This window comes from Acomys russatus, chromosome 19, assembly GCF_903995435.1.
Source record: "Acomys russatus chromosome 19, mAcoRus1.1, whole genome shotgun sequence".
NCBI classification, from domain to species: Eukaryota; Metazoa; Chordata; class Mammalia; order Rodentia; family Muridae; genus Acomys; species Acomys russatus.
Genome location: NC_067155.1, coordinates 13941765 through 13963554, shown reverse-complemented (window position 1 = coordinate 13963554; position 21790 = coordinate 13941765). Strand labels below are relative to the sequence as shown.

The window sequence follows — 21790 nt, the reverse complement described above, 5'->3', positions numbered from 1 at the left end:
TGGAGGCTCAGAAGCCCGAGGATGTGAGGTTTCAGCAGAGCCCGCTAGTGGGCCTGGGGGCCATGCAAGGCTTCTGGCTCTTTCTGCCAGGGCTCTGAGTCTGGGCTGAATTCTGGCGTGCCGATTCTGCTTGTACCATCTACTGAATGGCTTTTGCCTCCCTGATGTCTACATAGCATCTTACCCATCTCACTACTCACTTCCTCACAGTATTCCTTTTTGTTGCTGTTGTTTTTGTTTTTTTTTTTGAGACAGGGTTTCTCTGTGTACCCTTGGCTGTCCTGGCCTCACTTTGTAGACCAAGCTGGCCTCAAACTCACAGCGATCCGCCTGCCTCTGCCTCCCGAGTGCTGGGATTAAAGGTGTGCACCACCACCGCCCGGCTTGCTCACAATATTTCAAGAGGCTCTGGGACATAAAGAGGCCTGAATTTGTGGGACCTTGGCGGGGAACACACTACATAGGCCCAGCTCACACGGGCAGCTTTGTCCACCCCACTCAGCCACATCTTCCCCCCTCTTCCTTCCTATACCCCCCTCCCCTCTCAATCAGTTCCAACAGGGCCATCAACCCCAGCCCTCCCCGCTTCCCCGAACACTGAATCACGGGTTAGAAGGAACTGCGGGGTGTGGGAAGTGTTGCCAACATCCCCTGGCACAGCCCCACCCTAGTCCCCTGATTCACTCACCTGTAGTTCCTGGAACAACAGTTCCGAGAGGACGCGATGGCAGAGTCGGGTCACACGGTCCAGAGCGATGGCCGAAGCTTCTCGGGCCGGTTCACTTTCAGGGGGCCCCACCCTGGCCAGTCGCTCAGCCAGAGACCTGCAAGGATCCACGGGGGTCAGAGGCAAGGCCTGCCAGCACCCCCAAAGGCCCCTGTTGGGACCGGCTGGGTCTGGGCTAGCAGGTTTATGATTCCAGTCACTGACGAGGCTGACGCAAGGGCATGTACACACAGTTCAAGGCCAGCCTGGCCTACAGAGTGACTTGAAGACTAGCTTGAGTGGGGCCGGAGAGATGGCTCAGCGGTTAAGAGCACTGTCTGCTCTTCCAAAGGACCCGAGTTCAATTCCCAGCCACCACATGGCAGCTCACAACGGTCTCTAATCCTAATTCCAATGCCTCTGACACCCTCACGCTAAAATAAAATTACATAAATTATTTTTTAAAAAAAGAATGAAGCTGTAGCCAGACAGTGGTGGCACACGGGCCTTTAATGCCAGCCATCCACCTGCCTCTGCCTCCTGAGTGCTGGGATTACAGGCGTGCGCCACCACACCTGGCCCCTGTTCCAAATATTAAATGCAATTTAAAGCAAGCTAATAGAAAAGAAAACCAATATAAACATAATATAACATATATATGTGCAGGTTATATCTATATTATATAACACATGTGTGTATATTTTATGTACATATGTTTATATATGACATATATACACAGGAATATATATATATATATATATATATATATATATATATATATATATATATATATATATTTGCATTCACATGTGGGGGCCACAGGTGATATCAGGTGTCTTCTTCAATTGCTTAAAAAAAAATTTTTTTTTTAATGGAAGCTGGACTTGGTGATGCTGCCTTTAATCCCAGCACTCAGGATGCAGAGGCAGGCGGATCTCTGTGAGTTCGAGGCCAGCCTGGTCTACAAAGACAGACCAGGCACCCAGGGCTACACAGAGGAACCCTGTCTCAAAAAAAACCAAATTAAAAAAATTTCCAAAAAAAATTCTTTTTTCTTTTGAGAATGGGTGTTTTGCCTGCATGTATATCCCTGCCCACCTTTGTGTCTGGCGCCTCTGGAGGCCGGAAGAGGGCGTCAGATCCCTTGGAGCTGGAACTACAGACAATCGTGAGCCTGGGTGGGTGGGTGCTGGGAATCGAACCTTGGTCCCTTGGCAGAACAGCCAGTGTTCTTTTAACCACTGAGCCGTCTCTCCAGACCCAGCCTTATGTTTTGAGACAAGAGCCTCGGCACTCTGATGCCCCACCCTAGCGACGCAATGTCCGGCTTTCGCAATGGCTGCTGGGCTTCTGCGCTCGGCCCTTCATGAGCGATTTCATTAGTCATTTATTGAGTATAGCCTCTGTATGTCTCCAACCCTAACGCATCAATAGCCTCCGTAAATGCCTGAGTGCCAAACCCTGGACAGGCACTGGCATCACCCGCACCGTCCCCCAGATCCGATGCCCCTAAAGTTCCATGTGTGCTCCCCGCCCCCCGGACCCCCGAACCTACTGCACCAAGCTCAATGGTGCCCACCCAGGAACATACTTCCTCAGTTCAGCTGGTACCCAAGACTCCCACACACGGTCCGTATGGGTGTTCTCACCTCAGGGGGGGCCCACAGTTGACCAGCGAGATCGTCCTGCTGATGTAGGTGTCAGACGGCAGCTCTCGGATCCCTGGGTTATCGTGGAATCGCTCCACTCGCTGCTGAAAGCTGACAGGAGACGGGGCAATGGGCACTGAGCCTGTCAATCAAAACAGACCCTGCTCCCCAGCATCTCTGACCCGTCTTATTTGCTGTCACCCACCCCAAGAGCTAGAGAATAAAGCCAAAGACTGTTAGGCAACCCCTCTAGGACTAAGCCACGCCCCCAGCCCCTCCCTGGGGGATTCTAGGCAGGGGCTACACCACTGAGCCACGCCCCCAGCCCCCCACTGGGGGATTCTAGGCAGGGGCTCTACCACTGAGCCACGCCCCCAGCCCCCCACTGGGGGATTCTAGGCAGGGGCTCTACCACTGAGCCACGCCCCCAGCCCCTCACTGGGGGATTCTAGGCAGGGGCTCTACCACTGAGCCACGCCCCCAGCCCCTCACTGGGGGATTCTAGGCAGGGGCTCTACCACTGAGCCACGCTCCCAGCCCCTCACTGGGGGATTCTAGGCAGGGGCTCTACCACTGAGCCACGCCCCCAGCCCCTCACTGGGGGATTCTAGGCAGGGGCTACACCACTGAGCCACGCCCCCAGCCCCTCACTGGGGGATTCTAGGCAGGGGCTCTACCACTGAGCCATGGCCCCAGCCTCTCACCAGGGGATTTTATGCAAATGTCCCCCTGCTGAGCCACGCCTCCAGGATTCTTGTTGCCTTTCTTTACTTTCTTCTCCTTAAAGATTCATCTTATTTTTAATTATGCACATGCATGTGTCTCTGTGTCCATGGGTGCCAGTGCCTGGGGAGACCATAGACATCGGATCCCCCTGGAGCTGGAGTTACAGACAGTTGTGAGCTACCTCACGTGGGTACTGGGATTGAATTCAAGCCCTCTGGCACACACTCTTAACAGCCTTTCATCCTGACCGGCTCAGTGGGAACCGGAAACCAATGCCTAGTTCCCTCAGACCCCATTGCTTGTTACCTCTGCAGAAACTCTGCCAGCCCTCCCAGACAGCAGTGCGCCATCCTCTCCCCGAACTCCTGACTGATGTGGGGTGCTCTCTCTGTGTGCTCTTCCAGCAGCTGTGTGGACCAGGAGGAGAAAAAGAAACACATCATGGGGTTCGGTGCCCCTTCCTCCCCTCACATGGCGTCAGGCAATTCCCTTCTCCCACCTACCTCACAAACATCCTGCGCCAGGTTGCTGGGCCGGTAGTCGATGCTGCCCCACTGTTCCTCGTCTTCCTGCAGCACGCGGAGAAGGGCTGCTCGGGTCTGGGCCTGCAACAGGGGGGTTGAACCAGCAGAAGTCAGGGGCAGCCTGGGACCTTGCTCTCCCTTCCACCCATCCTCACCTTGATGCCTCACCATAAAGTTCTGAGCTCAACCCACACACTCCAAGGTCAACAGGACGCTTGGGAACAGAAGCCGGCCAGAAATCCCAGCCATCTTCCTGGTCTTGGAGTCTAGGACTTCATGCTAAAACCCTAACACTTGGGAGACAGAGCTAGGCAGATTTCTGAGTTTGAGACCAACCTGTTCTACAGAGTGAGTTCCAGGACAGCCAGGGCTACACAGAGAAAGCCTGCCTCAACAACAACAAGCCAAAAGTTAAAAGTTAAAGTGTGGTTCAGTAGTAGAGCCCCTGCCTAAAATCCCCAGGGAGGGGCTGGGGGCGTGGCTCAGTGGTAGAGCCCCTGCCTAGAATCCCCAGTGAGGGGCTGGGGGTGTGGCTCAGTAGTAGAGCCCCTGCCTAGAATCCCCCAGTGAGGGGCTGGGGGTGTGGCTCAATGGTAGAGGCCCTGCCTAGAATCCCCCAGTGAGGGGCTGGGGGCGTGGCTCAGTGGTAGAGCCCCTGCCTAGAATCCCCCAGTGAGGGGCTGGGGGCGTGGCTCAGTGGTAGAGCCCCTGCCTAGAATCCCCAGTGAGGGGCTGGGGCGTGGCTCAGTGGTAGAGCCCCTGCCTAGAATCCCCAGTGAGGGGCTGGGGCGTGGCTCAGTGGTAGAGCCCCTGCCTAGAATCCCCAGTGAGGGGCTGGGGCGTGGCTCAGTGGTAGAGCCTTTGCAAAATGCCCCTGTTCCATCCCAACACTATATGGGTTGAGTGGCACAAAAAGAACTCTAGTGGTTTGCACATCTGATTCTCTGGTCCAGCAGAGTGTCTGCAGTTCAACAAGTGAGAGTAGCTTGACATGTGTGGTTCCAGCTGACCCATCATTAACTGCTTGTTTTTGTTTTGTTTAAGATAGAATCCTGGGGCTGGAGAGATGGCTCAGTGGTTAAGAGCACTGTCTGCTGTTCCAAATACCCGGGTTCAATTCCCAGCAACCAGATGGCAGTTCACAACTGTCTGTAACTGCAAGACCTGACATCCTCACACCAATGCACATAAATTAAAATTAAATAAAATATTAAAAAAAAAAAAAGAATCCTACGGGCCAGGCGCGGTGGCACACGCCTTTAATTCCAGCTCTCTGGAGGCAGAGGCAGGCGGATCTCTGTGAGTTCAAGGCCAGCCTGGTCTACTAAGCAGGTCCAGGACAGTCAAAGCTACAAGGAGAAACTCTGTCTCGAAAAACCAAAAAAGGGCATGGTAGCTTTGATCCCAGCACTTGGGAGGCAGAGGTAGGTGGATCGCTGTGAGTTCAAGGCCAGCCTGGTCTACATAGGACTGCCAGAGCTGCACAGAGAAACCCTGTCTCTAAAAAAAAAAAAAAAAAGATGTAGAGTAGGAGGGAGGAAGAGAGATGAAGGAAGGAAGGAAGGTCTGCCGTGGATTTGGTGTCAATGCCTTTAGACAACTCAGGTCACAGGGAAGGAGAGATGAAAGTAGTGAGTGAGCAGGGGGAACTCCCTTCCAAGCCCACCGTGACTTCCTTCTTTCTCCAGAGTCCCTCCCCATCCCAAGTGGCCAAGTCCTAGGTACCTTCACATCGGTGACACACTCATCTTCCAGACCTCGCAGAGTGCCAGCAGACAGGAGGGGCCCCAGCTCCCCGTTCTCCAAGGCAACCAAATCTACCAGGCCCAGGATCTCCCTGGGAGGAAGAAGTAGGAGACAGAGAGGTCTGTGAGAGGTGGGGGCTGGGCTTTGCCCTTTCACGTGTGTCCCCACAGCCCTCAGTGTTGGCGACCCTGGGCCACTCCCTTCCTCTCTCGGGCCAGCCTTTCGCATCCCTCAAAGGAAGTGTTTAGAATTATGTTTCCCTTTGGCTCCGGTACTCTGAGTTAGTTGCCATGATGGATGGTGTCCGGGCAAGATGGAGCTGTCAAGTTCAGGCTTGATGAGCTGACGAGGATCAGCTTTGCCTGGCGGAGGGAGAGGCCCCCTCTCCCCCAGTCCCGGCCCTTACCTGGCTAACTTAGTCTCACCTAGCCCAGGGGGCGGGGCTTCCCAACCCAGCTCCACACTCGCCCCTTTCAAGGGATCCCAGTGATGTCATCACCCACTCCATCCCCCCCCCCCCGTCACCCACCCTCACAAGATTTTCCCTTGTGGGATCTTCCTGCTCAGAAATGCCATCTTCCTCTGATTTTTGGCCCAGGCCTTATCGCTTCCAAGAGCTTTCCGAGCCAATATCCAGCCTCTACCTGCCATGGATAGTCTGAGACCTCACCGACAGGATTTCTAAAGGCTACCAGCTTTTGCCTTCCTATTCTATTAATGACAGTATTCTGACCTTTTAAAAAACAAAACAAAGTTAGAGGCTAGCCTTGTCTACAAAGCGAGTCCAGGATAGCTAAGGCTACACAGAGAGACCCTGTCTCAAAAAACAAAAAGCAACAAAACAAAAATTTTCCCCCAAAGAGACTGTGTAGCCCAGGCTAGCCCACTATATAGCCCAGGCTCACTTTGAACTCATGATCCTCTTGCTTCTGCCTCTCAGTTGCTTGAGAGTGCAAATGAGTGTGACTATGCCGTGGTCCGCAATCCCCACTTTGTTCCAACCTTCCATTCTCTGATGTGTGACTTGGAGGGGGCTGACCTCTTCCTTCCTCAGGTTATAATGCATAACCTAGCGGAGTTAGCCCTGTATCCCTCCCTCCATGTCCTCCACAAGGATAGTCCACGTGGAGACTTAGAGGCTGGAAGACTCTAGAACTGGGTGAATAAAGAAGGGCTCCGTATTGAAGCGCCTGAGACTGGTACAATCAACAAAGCCGGTGCAGGGGTGGACGGGAGTGAGATAAAGTCAGTAAGGGTCAACACCATACAGATGGTCCCACATTCGCTAGGGCCTGTCTCCTAAGTCAAGTGTTGTAGTGTACACCTGTGATCGCAGCACGAGGGACGTCCTGAACCCAGAGAGGTGACTCCTCAACTAAGAAACTCCTCAGATCAGTCTATGGGCGAGCGTCTTGATTGTTAAGTGACCTAGGAGGGCCCCGCCCACTGTGGGTGGTCCCATCCCCTAGGCCGCTGGTCCTGAGCTTTGTAGCTTTGTAGGCGTAGGCTGAGGGGCCAGCAGCAACCCTCAGCTGTCAGAGGTCATGCTGTGTGTGCTAGCCAGCGGGCCTTCAAGTCCCTGCCCTGGTTTCCTCCAGTGAGGAGCAGTGAGGACTGTGTGACCTGTCCTGAAATAAACCCTTTCTTCCCCTAAGTTGCTTTTGGTCAGCGTGTTTTGTTTTGCTTTAATCACAAGAAACGGAATGAAAGAATAAAGGAGGTAGGCAGTGTAGGGTCAGTGGTTCAAGGTCAGCTTTGCAAGGTGTCAGTACAGCAGCCAGTGAAATGTATCCGAGGCTTGATTATTTGGGGGTGGGGTGGGGGAGGAGTTGGAGCGATGGCTCAGTGGTTAAGAGCCTTTGCTGTTTTGTTTGTTTTGCTTTTTGTTTTTTGTTTTTTTGCAGAGGTTCCCAGCATCCATAGTGGGCAGCTTCCACCTGGCTGTAACTCCAGCTCTCAGGGGGGATCAAGTGCCTTTTTCTGGTCTCTTCAAGCACTCGCATGCCTGGGCACATACGTATGCACAGAAACACATGCTTATAAACAAAAATGGGGAAAAGAAAGAAAGAAAGCTGGGCGTGGCAGTGTTTGCTTTTATACTGGCCCTCAAGCAGCAGAGTCAATGGGATCGTAGTTCAAAGCCAGACTTGTCTACACAGTGGGACCCTGTCTCCGAAAACTTCAAGGCAGACTGGACTACACGAGACCTTATCCCTAAATCCAATACCTCAAACAAGGTGTCTGGGAGTGGGGGAAGTGGTAAGGTAAGCGGGGCCCGGGGCGCCCCCAGGCTCACCTAGGGTACACCTGGTGGTGCCAGTGCAGCAGCGCGTAGCGATCGGCCAGCGGAAGCCTGCGGCGCGCGGCCGCCCCGAGCCACTCGGCCAGTGCCTCGTGGTAGCCGCGCAGGTAGACGGCGCCGGCGCGCAGCCCCGCTGGGTAAGCGGGCGCCAGGCGGCCCCGCACGGCGGCCACGTCCTCCAGCAGCCGCGCGCGCAGCGCCTCCAGCTGCCCGGCCAGCGCCCCGCGCGCGCCCGGCGCCGCCGCCTCCTCCAGCCGCTCCCGCGCCGCGCGCGCCACCGCCTCGGCCCAGCGCGCGCGCAGCTTGCGGGCCGCCCCGGGGCCGCGCCGCGCGTCCGCCGCCTCCTCCTGCAGCAACACGCGCCCCAGCTGCGCCACCGCGTCCACGCCGGGCCCCGGGGCCGCCAGCGCCTCGCGCACCAGCGCCCAGAGCTCGCGCTGCAGCGCCTCGTACAGCAGCGCCACGTCCCGCGCGCGCCGCCCCGCGCCCGCCTCGGCCTCCGCCGGCGCCTCCGCCTCCAGCTCCAGGATGTGCTCGTCCGCCCGCGCCAGCTCGCGCCTCTGGATCAGGCTCAGGATCTCCAGCACTGTAGTGGAGAGAGCGGGTGGGTGGGAGGGGTGGGGAGCAGGTCCTCCGTAACCCTCAACATCAAAGGGTGTGTGTGTGTGTGTGTGTCTGTAGAGAGAGAGAAAGTGTGCGGGAACCCGAAGTGAGAAAGTGTAAAGGCTCGAGACAGGTCCACTACTCCTCCCCAAAAAGTGTCAACCCTGGTGACACTTGCCCTTAAATTCGGCAGTTGCACTCCTCGGCTTCAGAGTGAGAACGTGTCACACACACACACACACACACACACACACACACACACACACACACACCAAAACAACAAACAAACAAAAACAGGTGAGATGATTCAGTGGGCAAAAGTGCATGCTGCCAAGTTTAAGGACCCAAGTTCGATCCCCAGAACCCACGTGGTAGAACTTATTCCTGCAGGGTTTCCCTCTGATTTCACATGTGTGCTGTGTCTCACAGACACACAGATAAATAGACAGACAGACAGAGACAGAGAGAGGGAGGGAGAAACAGAGACAGACAGACAGAAAAAAATGGGAGGGGCTGCCTGCAATCCCAACACGGGGGAGGCAGAGGCAGGAGGATCACTGTGAGTTCGAGGCCAGCCTGGTCTACAGAGTGAGTCTAGGTCAGCCAAGGCTACACAGAGAAACCCTGTCTCGAAAAACCAAAAACCAAACCAAACCAAACCAAAAGAGTTCAAGGTCTAGCTTGGCTGCAGAGCAAGTTTGAGGCCATTCTGGATACACAAATGTCTTTTTCAAAACATAAACTTAAAAAAAGAAAAAGAAAAAAGGAGCTGGAGAGATGGCTCAGAGGTTAAGAGCACTGTCTGCTCTTCCAGAGGTCCTGAGTTCAATTCCCAGCAACCACATGGTGGTTCATGACCATCTATAATGAAATCTGGTGCCTTCTTCTGGTATGCAGGCACACATGTAGGCAGAACACTGTATACATAATAAACAAATACATAAATAAGTCAGCAGTGAGACCCCAGAAGGGAACAAGGTGAGGGAAGGTGTTGGGGCAGTAGAGCTCGGGAGGACTGGGGCCAGGAGCTTTGGGGAGGAGGCCACAGAGATGCTGAGTGAGAAGAGGGGGACCCAGCAAAGCTGGGTGCTGTGGTCACAACCTAGCACTGGGAGGCTGAGGCAGGAGGATTGCCATGAGTACCTGGGCTACGGTTCTGAGCTCCAGCCTAGACTGAGCTACACAGACAGGAGTTCTGATAAGGACGGAAACAGGAGATGAGAGAGTTAGGGGAAGGGGCTGGGGACAGAAGTGGCCAGGAGGGAGGAGTGTTCGGGGTGTGTGAAATTTAGAGAGAGGGAAACATGTTGGGGTTGGAGGAAGGGGCTGGGATGCGGAGGAGGGTGTCGGGTGTTGCTTGTGGGGGTAAGAGAGGGGTGCGCAGAGCCAGGTAGGCAAAGGCTGGAGATGGCCGCAGGACAGGGGCCAAGGGGCAGGCTGTGCAGGGAGTAAGTAACAGAGCAGAAATGGGGTCTTTGATGTAGACTGCTCTACAGTGGGAGGACTCACTGCAGAATGGGAGTCAGGAAAGAGAAGCCTTAAGTGGAGGCCAAGAGGGAGGAGGGTCCCGTTGGCCAAGAGTTACCCTCAACACCTCCCCCCCCCACCCGCTTCCTCCCTGGCAGAGAAGCTATTTCCTGCGCAGCGCTATTTCTGCCCATCCGTTTCCAGAAGGCGGGGGCTCCAGTCACCCCCTCCTCACCTCTCGGCAGTGCCCTCCCAGTCCCCAGGGAGACAGGGCTGAAATAGCCTCTCTCCAGGATGTGGAGGGCATCGGAGGACAGAAGAGGCTGCCGAGAGGTTCCCCCACCCCCACCCCCTACCCCTGACTCTGAAGCATGAAGTGGGGGTGGGGCTGAGACTAAGGGGGTGGGGGTGGAGGTGGTTGGCACAGGGCTAGGGAGAATGGAGTTTGGGGGAAACTCAGAGGAAAGCACGGTGAGATGGGGGAACATTTTTAGCATCGGAGTAAGCTTAGCATTGGGATTTGTCGATTGAACAAGACGGGGGCAGATATATAATAATATTGTCCACTGGGGAGGCTGAGGCAGAAGGAAACCTAAGTTCAAGGCTATCTCAAAATGAGACCCTGTCTCAAAATAAAAAAACAAAAACAAAAACAAAAACAAAAAAACCAAAACGAGCCAAGAGGGACACTTGTAGTCCCAGGACTCAGAAGGCAGAGGCAGGAGGATCGCCCTTGAGTTGAAAGCCAGCATCAGTCACACTGTGAGCTCCAAGCCAGCCAGGATTACACAGTAAGACCTTCTCAAAGCCATACAGGGGCCAGAAGATCACTTGGGTTAAGAGCACTGGCTGCGGGTGGTGGTGGCGGCGGCGGTGGCGGCGCACGCCTTTAATCCCAGCACTCGGGAGGCAGAGGCAGGCGGATCGCTGTGAGTTCGAGGCCAGCCTGGTCTACAAAGTGAGTCTAGGACAGCTAAGGCTACACAGAGAAACCCTGTCACAAACCCCCCCTCCCAAAGAAAAAGCACTGGCTGCTCTTCCAGAAGACTCAGGTTCGGTTCCCAGCACCCACTTGGTGGCTCGCAACCAACGGTAACTTCAATTCCAGGGGATCCAATACCCTCTTTTGCACTCTGGGGGCACTGCACACACGGGGTGCACATGCATACATGCATGTAGGCAAGCCCATAAAATAGAAACAATAAAACAAAAAAGCCCCAACTACAAAAGGATAGAAAAACATGGTTTCACTCCCTTGTACTGCAAAAAGAAAGGGCCGGGTGACCCGTGGCCCATGCCTTTAATCCCAGTACTCAGGGAGGCAGAGGCAGACAGATTTCTGTGAGTTCGAGATCAGCCTAGTCTACAAAGTGAGTCCAGGATAGACACTGTCGTGTCGAAAAGAAGAGGGGAGGAGGAGAAGGAGGAGGAAGAGGAGGAAGAGGAGGAGAAAGAAATCAAGGGTTGGGAAAATGGCTTGACACCAACCCTGGCAAATTGAGTTCGATCCCCGGATCCACACAGTGGAGAGACAGAATTGACTCTTGCAAGTTGTGTGACACACACACACACACACACACACACGGGGGGGGGGGAAGCCCGGAGGGGGGGTGCAGGGAATGAGACAGTCCCACACCAGGATGCAAGATTGGAATAACAAGTCTACAATTTCAAGGCGCCCAGATTCCCAGCAGCCAGCCAGAGCTGGAAAGAGGCATGGAAGGGTTCCCTGCACGCTGTCTGTTGGGCACAGCCCGGGCACCAACTGTCTCTACTGTCCAAGGCACCTAGGAGACCACAGGAAGTAACCCAGGTGCTGTGGGACTTAGGGCCGAGTGGCTAGGGGTGGGTGCTTTTGAAAAGCATCCTGGACGTGACATTGAGGTGTAGGTGCAGGCTGGAGATGAGATTCGGAGAAGAAGAGGTCAGGATGAGGCTGTTCAGCCTGAGCTAGGGCTGGGGTGGGGGCGGGGCGGGGGCGGGGCCTGGGAGGGGCGGAGCTCAGGGCCAGGCTGTTTGAGGCTAGGGTAGGGAGGACCCGGGTCGGCTCTGAGTTCAGGAACTGTGGGTCATGCTAGCTGGGGTTTCTTTTGTTGTAAGACACGAGAGGTTGACAATGGCCTCTGTGGTTGCTGCTGACACGTATGTGGGAGGCAGAAGTCAACCTGGACAGCCAGATCTCTCCTTCTACCAGATCATCGTCATCAGCTAACCCAGCGCACTAGCCCCTTTCCTTTCTTTTTTTTTTCTCTCTCCCTCTTCCTTTGTTTATGTGATTTCTTTCTTTCTTTTTTTTCTTTTGGTCAGTTCGAGACAGGGTTTCCTCTGTGTAGCCCTGGCTGTCCTGGAACTCACTCTGTAGACCAGGTTGGCCTCGAACTCACTCACAGAGATCTGCCTGCCTCTGCCTCTGCTGGGATCAAAGACGTGCGCATATTACACTGAATATGTGTGTTTGCTGTGTATTGGGGAATGTGGACCTTCCCTCCCTCCCCCGCCTTCTCTTCTCTTCTTCCTCTCTCTCTCTCTCCCCCCTCCACCCCCTACCCCATCCGACCCCGTCACAGGAAAACTCTGTGGACTCCATTTCCTCTTTCTACAACTCATGACACTCAGTAGAAACACGGGGTGGGGGACCCCAGGATTGATGAATACAACAGTGAGCCCTCCCCCACAGCCCCGCTCTGCATCACAAGTCTTCCACTCACCTGACAGTGGTTCCTTCATCTTTGGGGGCTCCGGGACTTTGGGTGGGGGCTCAGGGGCCGCCTCACCTGCAGGTACCAGCCTCTCCGCCAGGGATGCCCGCCGGGGCTTGGGCCCACGCCCGAGTTTCAGGAAGGCCAGCCTCCGAGCAGCTTCCCCCGTTGACTCCTCATCGCCATGGGTTCGGAACCCCTGAAACCGGGTCAGGAGGCCGAAATCTGCTGAGCTCCTCCGTAGGCCCGGTGCCAGCACACGGCCCAAGAAAGAGCGGCCTTGCCCGTCCCCGGGGCTCCCTGCCCTCCGGCCCGAGGTCCAGCCCAGCCGGAAGGGGGCCAGACCGGCCAGTTTCTCCAGTGTGGCCCGGCGGCGGCACGAGGTCCCATTGGGCAGTGTCCCCAGCTCCCCTGCCTCTTCTTCCAGCGTTGGAACATCTTCAAAAGGATTGCGAGAGGACCGCAGGGGCAGAGTTCCTGCCCGGGGTACCTTAGGGTCTCCCACTCCCAGGCTCTTTAGGATTGGCATTTTGACAGGCTGGCACCTGGAATAATAATAATAATAATAATAATAATAATAATAATAATAATAATAATAATAATAATAATAATAATAATAAAAATGATGGTGATGGTGGGCCAAAATGGTGTTGGTGACAATGTCCCTATTTGCCAAGGACTATGATTTAAAGGTGCTAAGCACAGGTCTCCACATTTAAAAACATTAGAGGCTGTAAACCAGGCATCCTGGCACACCCTTAATTCCAGCATATGGGGCTAAGGCAGGAGAATTGAAGAGTTTCAGGCAAGCCAGGGATGCCTGATGACACTGGATCTCAAAACAATGAAGACAGAGCTGGGTGTCCCAGTAAACCTCTGCAATCCCAATACTGCGGAGGTGGAGGCAGGAGTAGACACCTGTTTCACAGCATGGCCTACAGAAGGCCAGTAAGACTAGATAAAACCCTACCCCAAAACAAACAGACAACAAACAAGGACTATGAAGGAGGAAAAAAAAAAGATGGAGGTTTGGCTCAGTGGTTGAGCCCCTGCCAAAAATCCCCCAGTGAGGGGCTGGGGGCGTGGCTCAGTGGTAGAGCCCCTGCCAAAAATCCCCCAGTGAGGGGCTGGGGGCGTGGCTCAGTGGTTGAGCCCCTGCCAAAAATCCCCCAGTGAGGAACTGGGGGCGTGGCTCAGTGGTGGAGCCCCTGCCTAGAATCCCCCAGTGAGGAGCTGGGGGCGTGGCTCAGTGGTAGAGCCCCTGCCAAAAATCCCCCAGTGAGGGGCTGGGGGCGTGGCTCAGTGGTTGAGCCCCTGCCAAAAATCCCCCAGTGAGGGGCTGGGGGCGTGGCTCAGTGGTAGAGCCCCTGCCTAGAATCCCCCAGTGAGGAGCTGGGGGCGTGGCTCAGTGGTGGAGCCCCTGCCTAGAATCCCCCAGTGAGGGGCTGGGGGCGTGGCTCAGTGGTAGAGCCCCTGCCTAGAATCCCCCAGTGAGGAGCTGGGGGCGTGGCTCAGTGGTGGAGCCCCTGCCTAGAATCCCCCAGTGAGGGGCTGGGGGCGTGGCTCAGTGGTAGAGCCCCTGCCTAGAATCCCCCAGTGAGGAGCTGGGGGCATGGCTCAGTGGTAGAGCCCCTGCCTAGAATCCCCCAGTGAGGGGCTGGGGGCGTGGCTCAGTGGTAGAGCCCCTGCCTAGAATCCCCCAGTGAGGGGCTAGGGGCGTGGCTCAGTGGTAGAGCCTCTGCCTAGAATCCCCCAGTGAGGGGCTGGGGGCGTGGCTCAGTGGTAGAGCCCCTGCCTAGAATCCCCCAGTGAGGAGCTAGGGGTGTGACTCAGTGGTAGAGCCCCTGCCTAGAATCCCCCAGTGAGGGGCTAGGGGTGTGGCTCAGTGGTAGAGCCCCTGCCTAGAATCCCCAGTGAGGGGCTGGGGGACGTGGCTCAGTGGTAGAGCCCCTGCCTAGAATCCCCCAGTGAGGGGCTGAGGGCGTGGCTCAGTGGTAGAGCCCCTGCCTAGAATCCCCCAGTGAGGGGCTGGGGGCGTGGCTCAGTGGTAGAGCCCCTGCCCAGCATGCAAGGCTCGGGGTGTGATTTTCAACACTGCCAAAAAGCAAGAAATTTACTTGGTCTGGGATCCGCTCTATGCAGGCAGTGGGGATACAGCTGTAACTAAGTTAGACCAAGTCTTGCCCTCACAGGGTTCACACTGCACTGAGTCCCGTCCCTCTGTGGTCCTTTGTCCCTCCCTATACACCCCTCACAGTTGGAACATATGACCACTGCTCTGCCCCATACTCTGTTTTTGTTGTTGTTTTGTTTTTTGTTTGTTTGGTTTGGTTTTGGTTTTGGTTTTGTCTTTCAAAACAGGTTTTCTCTGTGTAATGGCTCTGGATGTCCTGGAACTCACTGTGTAGACCAGGCTGGCCTCGAACTCACTGAGATCCACCTGCCTCGAACTCCCTAGTGCTGGGATTAAAGGCGTGTGCCATCACACACCTGGCTCCAGACTCCTGTTTTTTGTTTGTTTGTTTTTCAGCCTGCAGTACAGGCTGGCATGAGCCTCCTTATGTAGCTTAGGATGACCTCAAACTTGAGGCGATCCTCCTGCCTCGGACTGTGACTACAGCTGTGAACTTATTTTAAGTTTGGAGGCAGACTTATGTAGCCCAGGCTAGCCTTGAATTCCCATGCTCCTGCCTGTACTTCCCAGATTTCAGGATTGCGCCACCATGCCCTGTCAGATTCTTCACTCTTGTGTCTCAGCTTTGAAGACGTCACAGGAGCACCAACATGACACTTCCTCTCCCGAACCTTCTCCATAGCTTCCCAGAGCCTGTGATACAAAGCTCAGGGCCAGGGGCCAGTTGGCAATACAGCTCACTGGAGCTAATATGTCTCCTGGGTCTGTTTTCTCTGAGTCTCTGACCCAAGGCTGCCTCCTCCAGGAAGCTCTCCTGACTCTTGGGGCTCCTGTAACCCCGAGGTTCCCTAAGGTTCTCTCTGTGACTGTCCCTGTCTGGGGGACAGGTCTGCATCTGGACTGAGTGCCTGGCAAGGGCAGGGCCAGGCCCGTGTCGGTCCTTCCAGTGTCCCTGACTCAGAGCAGGGGTCAGGCCCTCTGGAATGGGTGCTAACAGGAAGCAAAGGAAGGAAGGAGGCAGACAGTTCATTCCTTGTGGGTGGGGGAGGGCATGAGGAGCAGGCCACACGGGACCTGAAGTCTGTGACAAGGGACTTGGATTGTTTCCCAAGGGCACTGGGGAGCTATGGAGACATTCTGATTGTTCAGTATTGTGCATATAGAATTCAGGAGCCTGGGGAAGGCTGGGCCCACATTCCACCACTAAGATATATCTCAGTGTTGTGTCATCATTTTAGCTTTATCAGTACTCTGTGTGTGTGGGGGGGGGGGGGGGGGGTGGGGGGGTGGGGGGGGTCACTAGAATGCCACAGCACTTATAAGAAGGTCAAAGGACAATTGTAATCACCAGTTCTCGCCTCCTACTTTTTGGGTTTTGTTTGTTTGTTTGAGACAGGGTTTCTGTGTAGCCTTGGCTGTCTTGGAGTTGCTTTGTAGACCAGGCTGGCCTCGAACTCACAGTACTGCCTCTGCCTCCCGAGTACTGGGATTAAAGGCGTGCGCCACCACGGCTGCAGGGCATCAGTTCTCTCCTTCTATTGTGGGTCCCAGGGATTGAACTCAGGTCGGCAGGCTTAGCGCTTAGTGTCAAGTGCCTCTACTGGCTGTGGCCTCTCAGAGCCCTCCAACCTCACCCCCACCCCCACCCCTGTTTATCTTTGTTTGTTGGTTGGTTGGTTCGTTTGGTTGTTTGTAAAATGCACCCTTCAGGTCAAGGAGGATGGCAGAGGCAGATCTCTGTGAGCTTGAGGCTACCCTGGTCTACATAGCGAGTTCCAGCCAGCCAGGGACTCCCTATATAGACTCCGTTTCAAAAAATGGAAAAGAAAAGAAAAAATAAATAAATAAAATGCATACGTCCAGAGTAAGGAATGTGGCTGAGTGGAAGAGCTCTTTCCTGGCATGCCAGACTCCCCGGGTTCCACCCCAGCATTGGGGGGGGGGGGAAGGAACTCAGAACATTTAGAAAAGTATTAAAAACAAAATTAATGTTCTGGTGTGATAGCTCACGTGTGTAGCCTCAGAGCTCAGAAAGCCGAGGTGAGAGCGTCACCCCGAGTTCAAAGCCAGCCTAGATGTTGGAGTGAGTGCCAGGACAGCCTGGGAGGCAGAGCGAGACGGTGCCTCACAAAACAACAAAAGCTGGAGGCTGCAGAGCCTGCTCAGTGGGCAAGAGTACTGGCTGAGGACCTGAGTTCGAGTCTCAACACCCTCATGACAGCTCCCAACCATCTCAAACCATCGAAAAGGAGGAGACCCAGCACCCCTATTTTGGCCCCTTTGGGTACCAGACAGGGGAGTGGTGTGCATACACGTAAGGTTAAAACAACAACAACGCTGGGCGTGGTGGCGCACGCCTTTAATCCCAGCACTCAGGGAGGCAGAGGCAGGCAGATCACTGTGAGTTCGAGGCCAGCCTGGTCTACTAAGGGAGTCCTTGACAGCCAAGGCTACACAAGGAAACCTTGTCTCGATAAACTAAAAAAAGAAAGAAAATTAATTAATTAAAACCAAAAACAAGCTGGGCGGTGGTGGTACATGCCTTTAATCCCAGCACTCGGGAGGCAGAGGTAAGTTTGAGGCCAGCCTGGTCTACAAAGTGAGTCCAAGACAGCCAAGGCTACACAGAGTAAGCCTGTCTTGGAAAACCAAAACCAAAAATCAAAATCAAAAACAAAAAACAGAAATATCTTGCTATTTAGCGCTTGCTTTTTCATTTCCTTATGTCATGAACGCATGACCTTAACCAAGATGCAGCTGCAGCTTCTCTGGTTCACTCTGTTTTTTTCCTCTCTCAAGGCAGGGTTTCTCTGTGTAGCCTTGACTGTCCTGGACTCACTTCGTAGCCCAGGCTGGCCTTGAACTCACAGCGATCCGCCTGCCTCTGCCTCCCTGAGTGCTGGGATTACAGGTGTGCGCCCCGAGACCAGCTTGGTTCACTTATTTTTAAGGGTTGCGTAATATTCCGATTTTTCTCCTGGTGGGCTAGACCCATAGGTCTAGTTTTGAACTGAGCAAGTACGTGAAGGGAAGACTGGACAGGACTGGACGCCTTGGAGAGAGGCTGAGGCCGAGGGTAAAAGTGTTGGTTCTCACAGGACGGGGAGCGTCTTCCTGCGTTCCAGACTCTAAGGCTGCCTCTTAGCCTCTCTGTTTCTAGACACACCGCTGTCAAGAAACCTCCCTCCAGTCTCCGTGGTCCCTATCCCCAGTGAGGCAGTCTCCATAGCAACGCCTTGCTTTGGAGCCCCCACGGTGGTGTAAAAACGGTGCACACACCCCCATGCACGCACACACCTATTTATTAGTCTTCTCTCTTCTGGAAGGCTCCGCAGGCCTCACCGCAAAATGGCTGGAGGTGGGGTGGGTAGGGCAGCGGGGTGGCTCAGTGGTCAGGGGCATTTGCCACCAAGCCTAACAACCTGAGTTTGATCCTTGGGGGCCGTGGGTGGGGTGGGACCCATAGAATAGAAGGAGTGAACGGAGTGCTGAAAATTGTACCCTGACCTCTGTGTAACTGCTGGTTCCAACGGAATCCAGGCATGCCCCGACTTTATCTGCCGCTCACCCAATGGGTCTGACCACCCTCCCCCCCAAACCTGCCTCCAGTAACTCCTCAAGCTAGTCCCAACATATTCCCAGCACACTCCCAAACTGGCAGCAGCGCTTACCCCCAACACTCCTCCCCGCCCCACCTTTTTCCCCTTCCTGGCTCCGACACCTCCCTCTGCAACCTGGCTCCCACATCCTGCCCCCTCCAACGCCCTCTGCTGCCTCCCGGTGCCCAGGCCCCTGACTCACTTCCGAGCCTCCCTCGTTCAAGCCCCCAGCCTCCGCAGGATGTCTAGGCCACCAAGCGCTTCCCTCTCCCGGCCCCTCCTCCTCTTCCTCGCTGCCAGCCTTTCCCCAAACCCTCCTGAGTAACCCTGACCCGTGTTACAGAGCCTGACGCCCCCATAAGCAAAACCCAACCCCCCACCCCCGCCGCGCCTCGCAAGGAGCTGGGTGCAGTGCCACAGCCTCCTGTAATCCCAGTGCCCGCCCGGGAGGTTGGGGAGGGAGGACCGACCAGATGCTTTCTCCCTCCCCACCCCAACCTCCGAGACAGGGTTTCTCTGTGTAGCCTTGGCTGTCCTGGACTTACTTTGTAGACCAGGCTGGCCTCGAACTCACAGCGATCCACCTGCCTCTGCCTCCAGAGTGCTGGAATTAAAGGCGTGCGCCACCACGCCCCCACAAGACCAGATGCTTTTGAGATTTCTGAGGACTGGTTTGTTTAGTGAGACCCTGCGTACAGACAAACCCGCAAACCCGGTACAGTTACGAGCATGTCTTTAATCCTGGCAACTCCGGGGAGGTCAACTGGGCACTCTGCCAAGGCTGGGGAATGTAGCTCAGTTGGTAGAGTGCTTGTCTGTCTTGCATGAAACCCCAGCTTCCCAACCCACAACTGGGCAACGGGGTGGGAGGGGGTGGGGTGGGGTGGCACAGGCCTATAATCCAGCTGCTCTGGAGAAGGAGGGGAGGACCAAAGCATCAATAGCATCCTTGAGCATATAGCAGTTTGCGGCCGTCCCGGGGTACATAAGACCCTGTGGGAATGTTCTTTTCTTTTCTCTTTCTTTTTTCTTTTTCTTTTCTTTTCTCCACCTTACCCCCACCCCGCACGCACGGGGCGGCGGGTGTGTGTGTGTGTGTGGGGGTGTAGTTGGAGACAGGGCTTCTCTCTGTGTAGCGCTGGCTGTCCTGGACTTCACTCTGTAAACGAGGCTGCCCTCAAACTCAGAGATTCGTCTTCCTTTACCACCTGAGTGCTGGGGTTAACGGTGTGCTGCGCCACCACTGCCAGGCTGAAAAAACCCTTTTGTTTTGGTTTTTTGGTTTTTTTAAGCGCCCACCAAGGTCATCTAACGGGAACTAATCCTGACTCGAACTGACACCCACATAGCAGACCTTGATCCCATCACCAGTAGGGACAGCCTGAATCCTAGTCTTCCTGGCTCACTCTTTTCTTTTTTTTCTTCTTCTTCTTTTTCTTTTTTGGTTTTTTGAGACAGGGTTTCTCTATGTAGCCTTGGCTGTCCTGGACTCCCTTTGTGGACCAGGCTGGCCTCGAACTCACAGTGACCCACCTGCCTCTGCCTCCTGAGTGCTAGGATTAAAGATGTGCGCCACCACGCCCAGCTTTTCTTTTTTAATTAAAATTAATTAATTAGCTAATTAATTTTGTGTGAGGGGCGCACAGTGCCATGGTCTGTGTGTGGAGAAGGTAAGGTGTAAACTTGCAACACTGAGTCCTCACTTTCCGCCTTATGGGTCTTGGGGATGAAATATCCTTTTCCTCAGGAGCAGCAAGCACCTCTCCCTGCTGAGCCATCTGGACAGCCGTTACCTACGTACCTACCCTACCTATCTATTTATTCAGACAGAGACTCAATGTGTAACCCAAGTTTGTTCAAACTGGCCAGCCTCCTGCCTCAGCCTCCCTAGTGCTGGAATTGCATTTGTGAACCAACCCCTGCAGCCTGACTTTCTGTTGCCGGGACCCTCGTCTTGCCATCTCGCGGGAGGGAGGCAGCAAGCGCTGGATGCCCGACGTGCTTCCAGCAGCAGCGTGCCAGAGTGCATCAGACCTAATATCCCCATCTCCCGTCCTCTGAGAGTGGTCCCCCAGATCTCGACAAGTCCTTCCTCTTGGGAACCCAGAGCCCTCCAGGCCTCCCCTGCTCTGTGTCTTTCTGCCTCTCCCCGCAGCACCCACCAGACTCAGCCTTCAACCGCCCTCTGCCCACCCAGCCCTCCTGCCTTCAGGATTCTGGGTTTTTATGATTCCCCCCTCTCCTTCCTGGAAAGAACTTGGGGGCACGCATTCTTTACCCCTAGACACTCACCTTCTGTCTTCTGTCCGGGACTGTCCCTCTGTCCTCTCTTGCTGTCCAGTCCCCAGACTACTTGGGCCAGGACTGCTGAGAGCTAGGATCTGGGGGGGGGGGCGGGGGTTTGGAGGAGGACAATTTCCTGTCAGGAAGCCCCTCCCTCTCTGGGGCCAGGGGCTGGAAGGTCCTCTTATCTGTCTGCCCTTCTAGGCCAGGCTGTGGTTGGGCCCTGCTGTGACAAGGGCCACAGGCCCCTGTCCCCACCCTTGCAGGCCTCCTCCCCCCCCTCCCAGCTTTGCCGGAATCTGCCCGCCCTCCTGCCTGCTTTTCACGCCTCTCAAGGTAACAACATCATCCTGTGTACCCAGGGGAGACTCTCTGAGCTGGACAGGGGCCCGCAGCTAAACTCCAGAGTAATGGAAGTGTGGATAGGGTCTCAAGAGGGGGACAGGACTCAAAGAAAATTCCACTGGCCCCAAAGGCTGGGCCTGGGGAGCAAGTGGGATGGCCCAAGCATGGCTTTAAAAATGTCAGGAGGAGACCGGGCATGGTGGCACACGCCTTTAATCCCAGCACTCGGGAGACAGAGGCAGGTGGATCGCTGTGAGTTCGAGGCCAGATTGGTCTACAAAGTGAGTTTAGGACAGCCAAGGCTACACAGAGAAACCCTGTCTCGAAACCCTCCCCCAAAAAAAGTCAGGAGGTGATGGAGCAGGCAGGGGTGGGCAGGATCTCTGAGTTCGAAGCCAGCCTGGTCTACAGAGTTCCAGGACAGCCAGAGCCACACAGAAAAACTCTGTCTCCAAAATAAACAAACAAACAAGTAATTCTCTATGCCTAAAAGCCTCTGAACTCTGGTTATATCACTCCTCTTCTGGTCCAGCTGTGGGCCAGATGTACTCAAATGCATCTGTCTTATTATGTAGCCCAGCCTGCCTGAAGCTTACAAAGATCCTGCCTCCTAAATGCTGGGATTGAAGGAATGTGCCGCCATCCCTACCCTTCTTTGTATGTGTGTATGGGCGCTGGGGAATTGAACTCAGGGCCCTGAGCACGCTGGTCACGTGCTCAACCGTGGTACTGTTTCCCAATCCATATCTGTCTCCTTTACAGATTTCCCATCTCTCCCACTCCGATGTGGTCAATCTGACCTTTTGTATTGTTTTGTTTTGTTTCTTTTTCTTTTCTTTTTTCTTTTCTTTTCTTTTCTTTTTTTTTTTTTTTGAGACAGGGTTTCTTTTTTTGTTTTGTTTTTGTTTTTTTGTTTTTTTTTTTCGAGACAGGGTTTCTCTGTGTAGCCTTGGCCATCCTGGACTCACTTTGTAGACCAGGCTGGCCTCGAACTCACAGCGATCCGC

General features: G+C 54.7%; 1 protein-coding gene across 1 annotated transcript in view; it reads right to left on the bottom strand.

Moving 5' to 3' along the window:
• Positions 1-20671, bottom strand: part of Exoc3l2 (exocyst complex component 3 like 2) — a 31669-nt gene extending 10998 nt beyond the window's left edge. The window contains exons 1-8 of the mRNA XM_051162530.1: positions 20448-20671; positions 12432-12967; positions 7648-8239; positions 5331-5442; positions 3585-3686; positions 3388-3488; positions 2356-2466; positions 689-824 (exon numbers count right to left, since the gene is read on the bottom strand). Of these exons, the coding sequence (XP_051018487.1) occupies positions 689-824; positions 2356-2466; positions 3388-3488; positions 3585-3686; positions 5331-5442; positions 7648-8239; positions 12432-12951 (1674 nt within the window). The 5' untranslated portion in view covers positions 12952-12967; positions 20448-20671. The remainder of the gene's footprint in view (positions 1-688; positions 825-2355; positions 2467-3387; positions 3489-3584; positions 3687-5330; positions 5443-7647; positions 8240-12431; positions 12968-20447) is intronic.
• Between the last annotated feature and the right edge of the window lie 1119 nt (positions 20672-21790).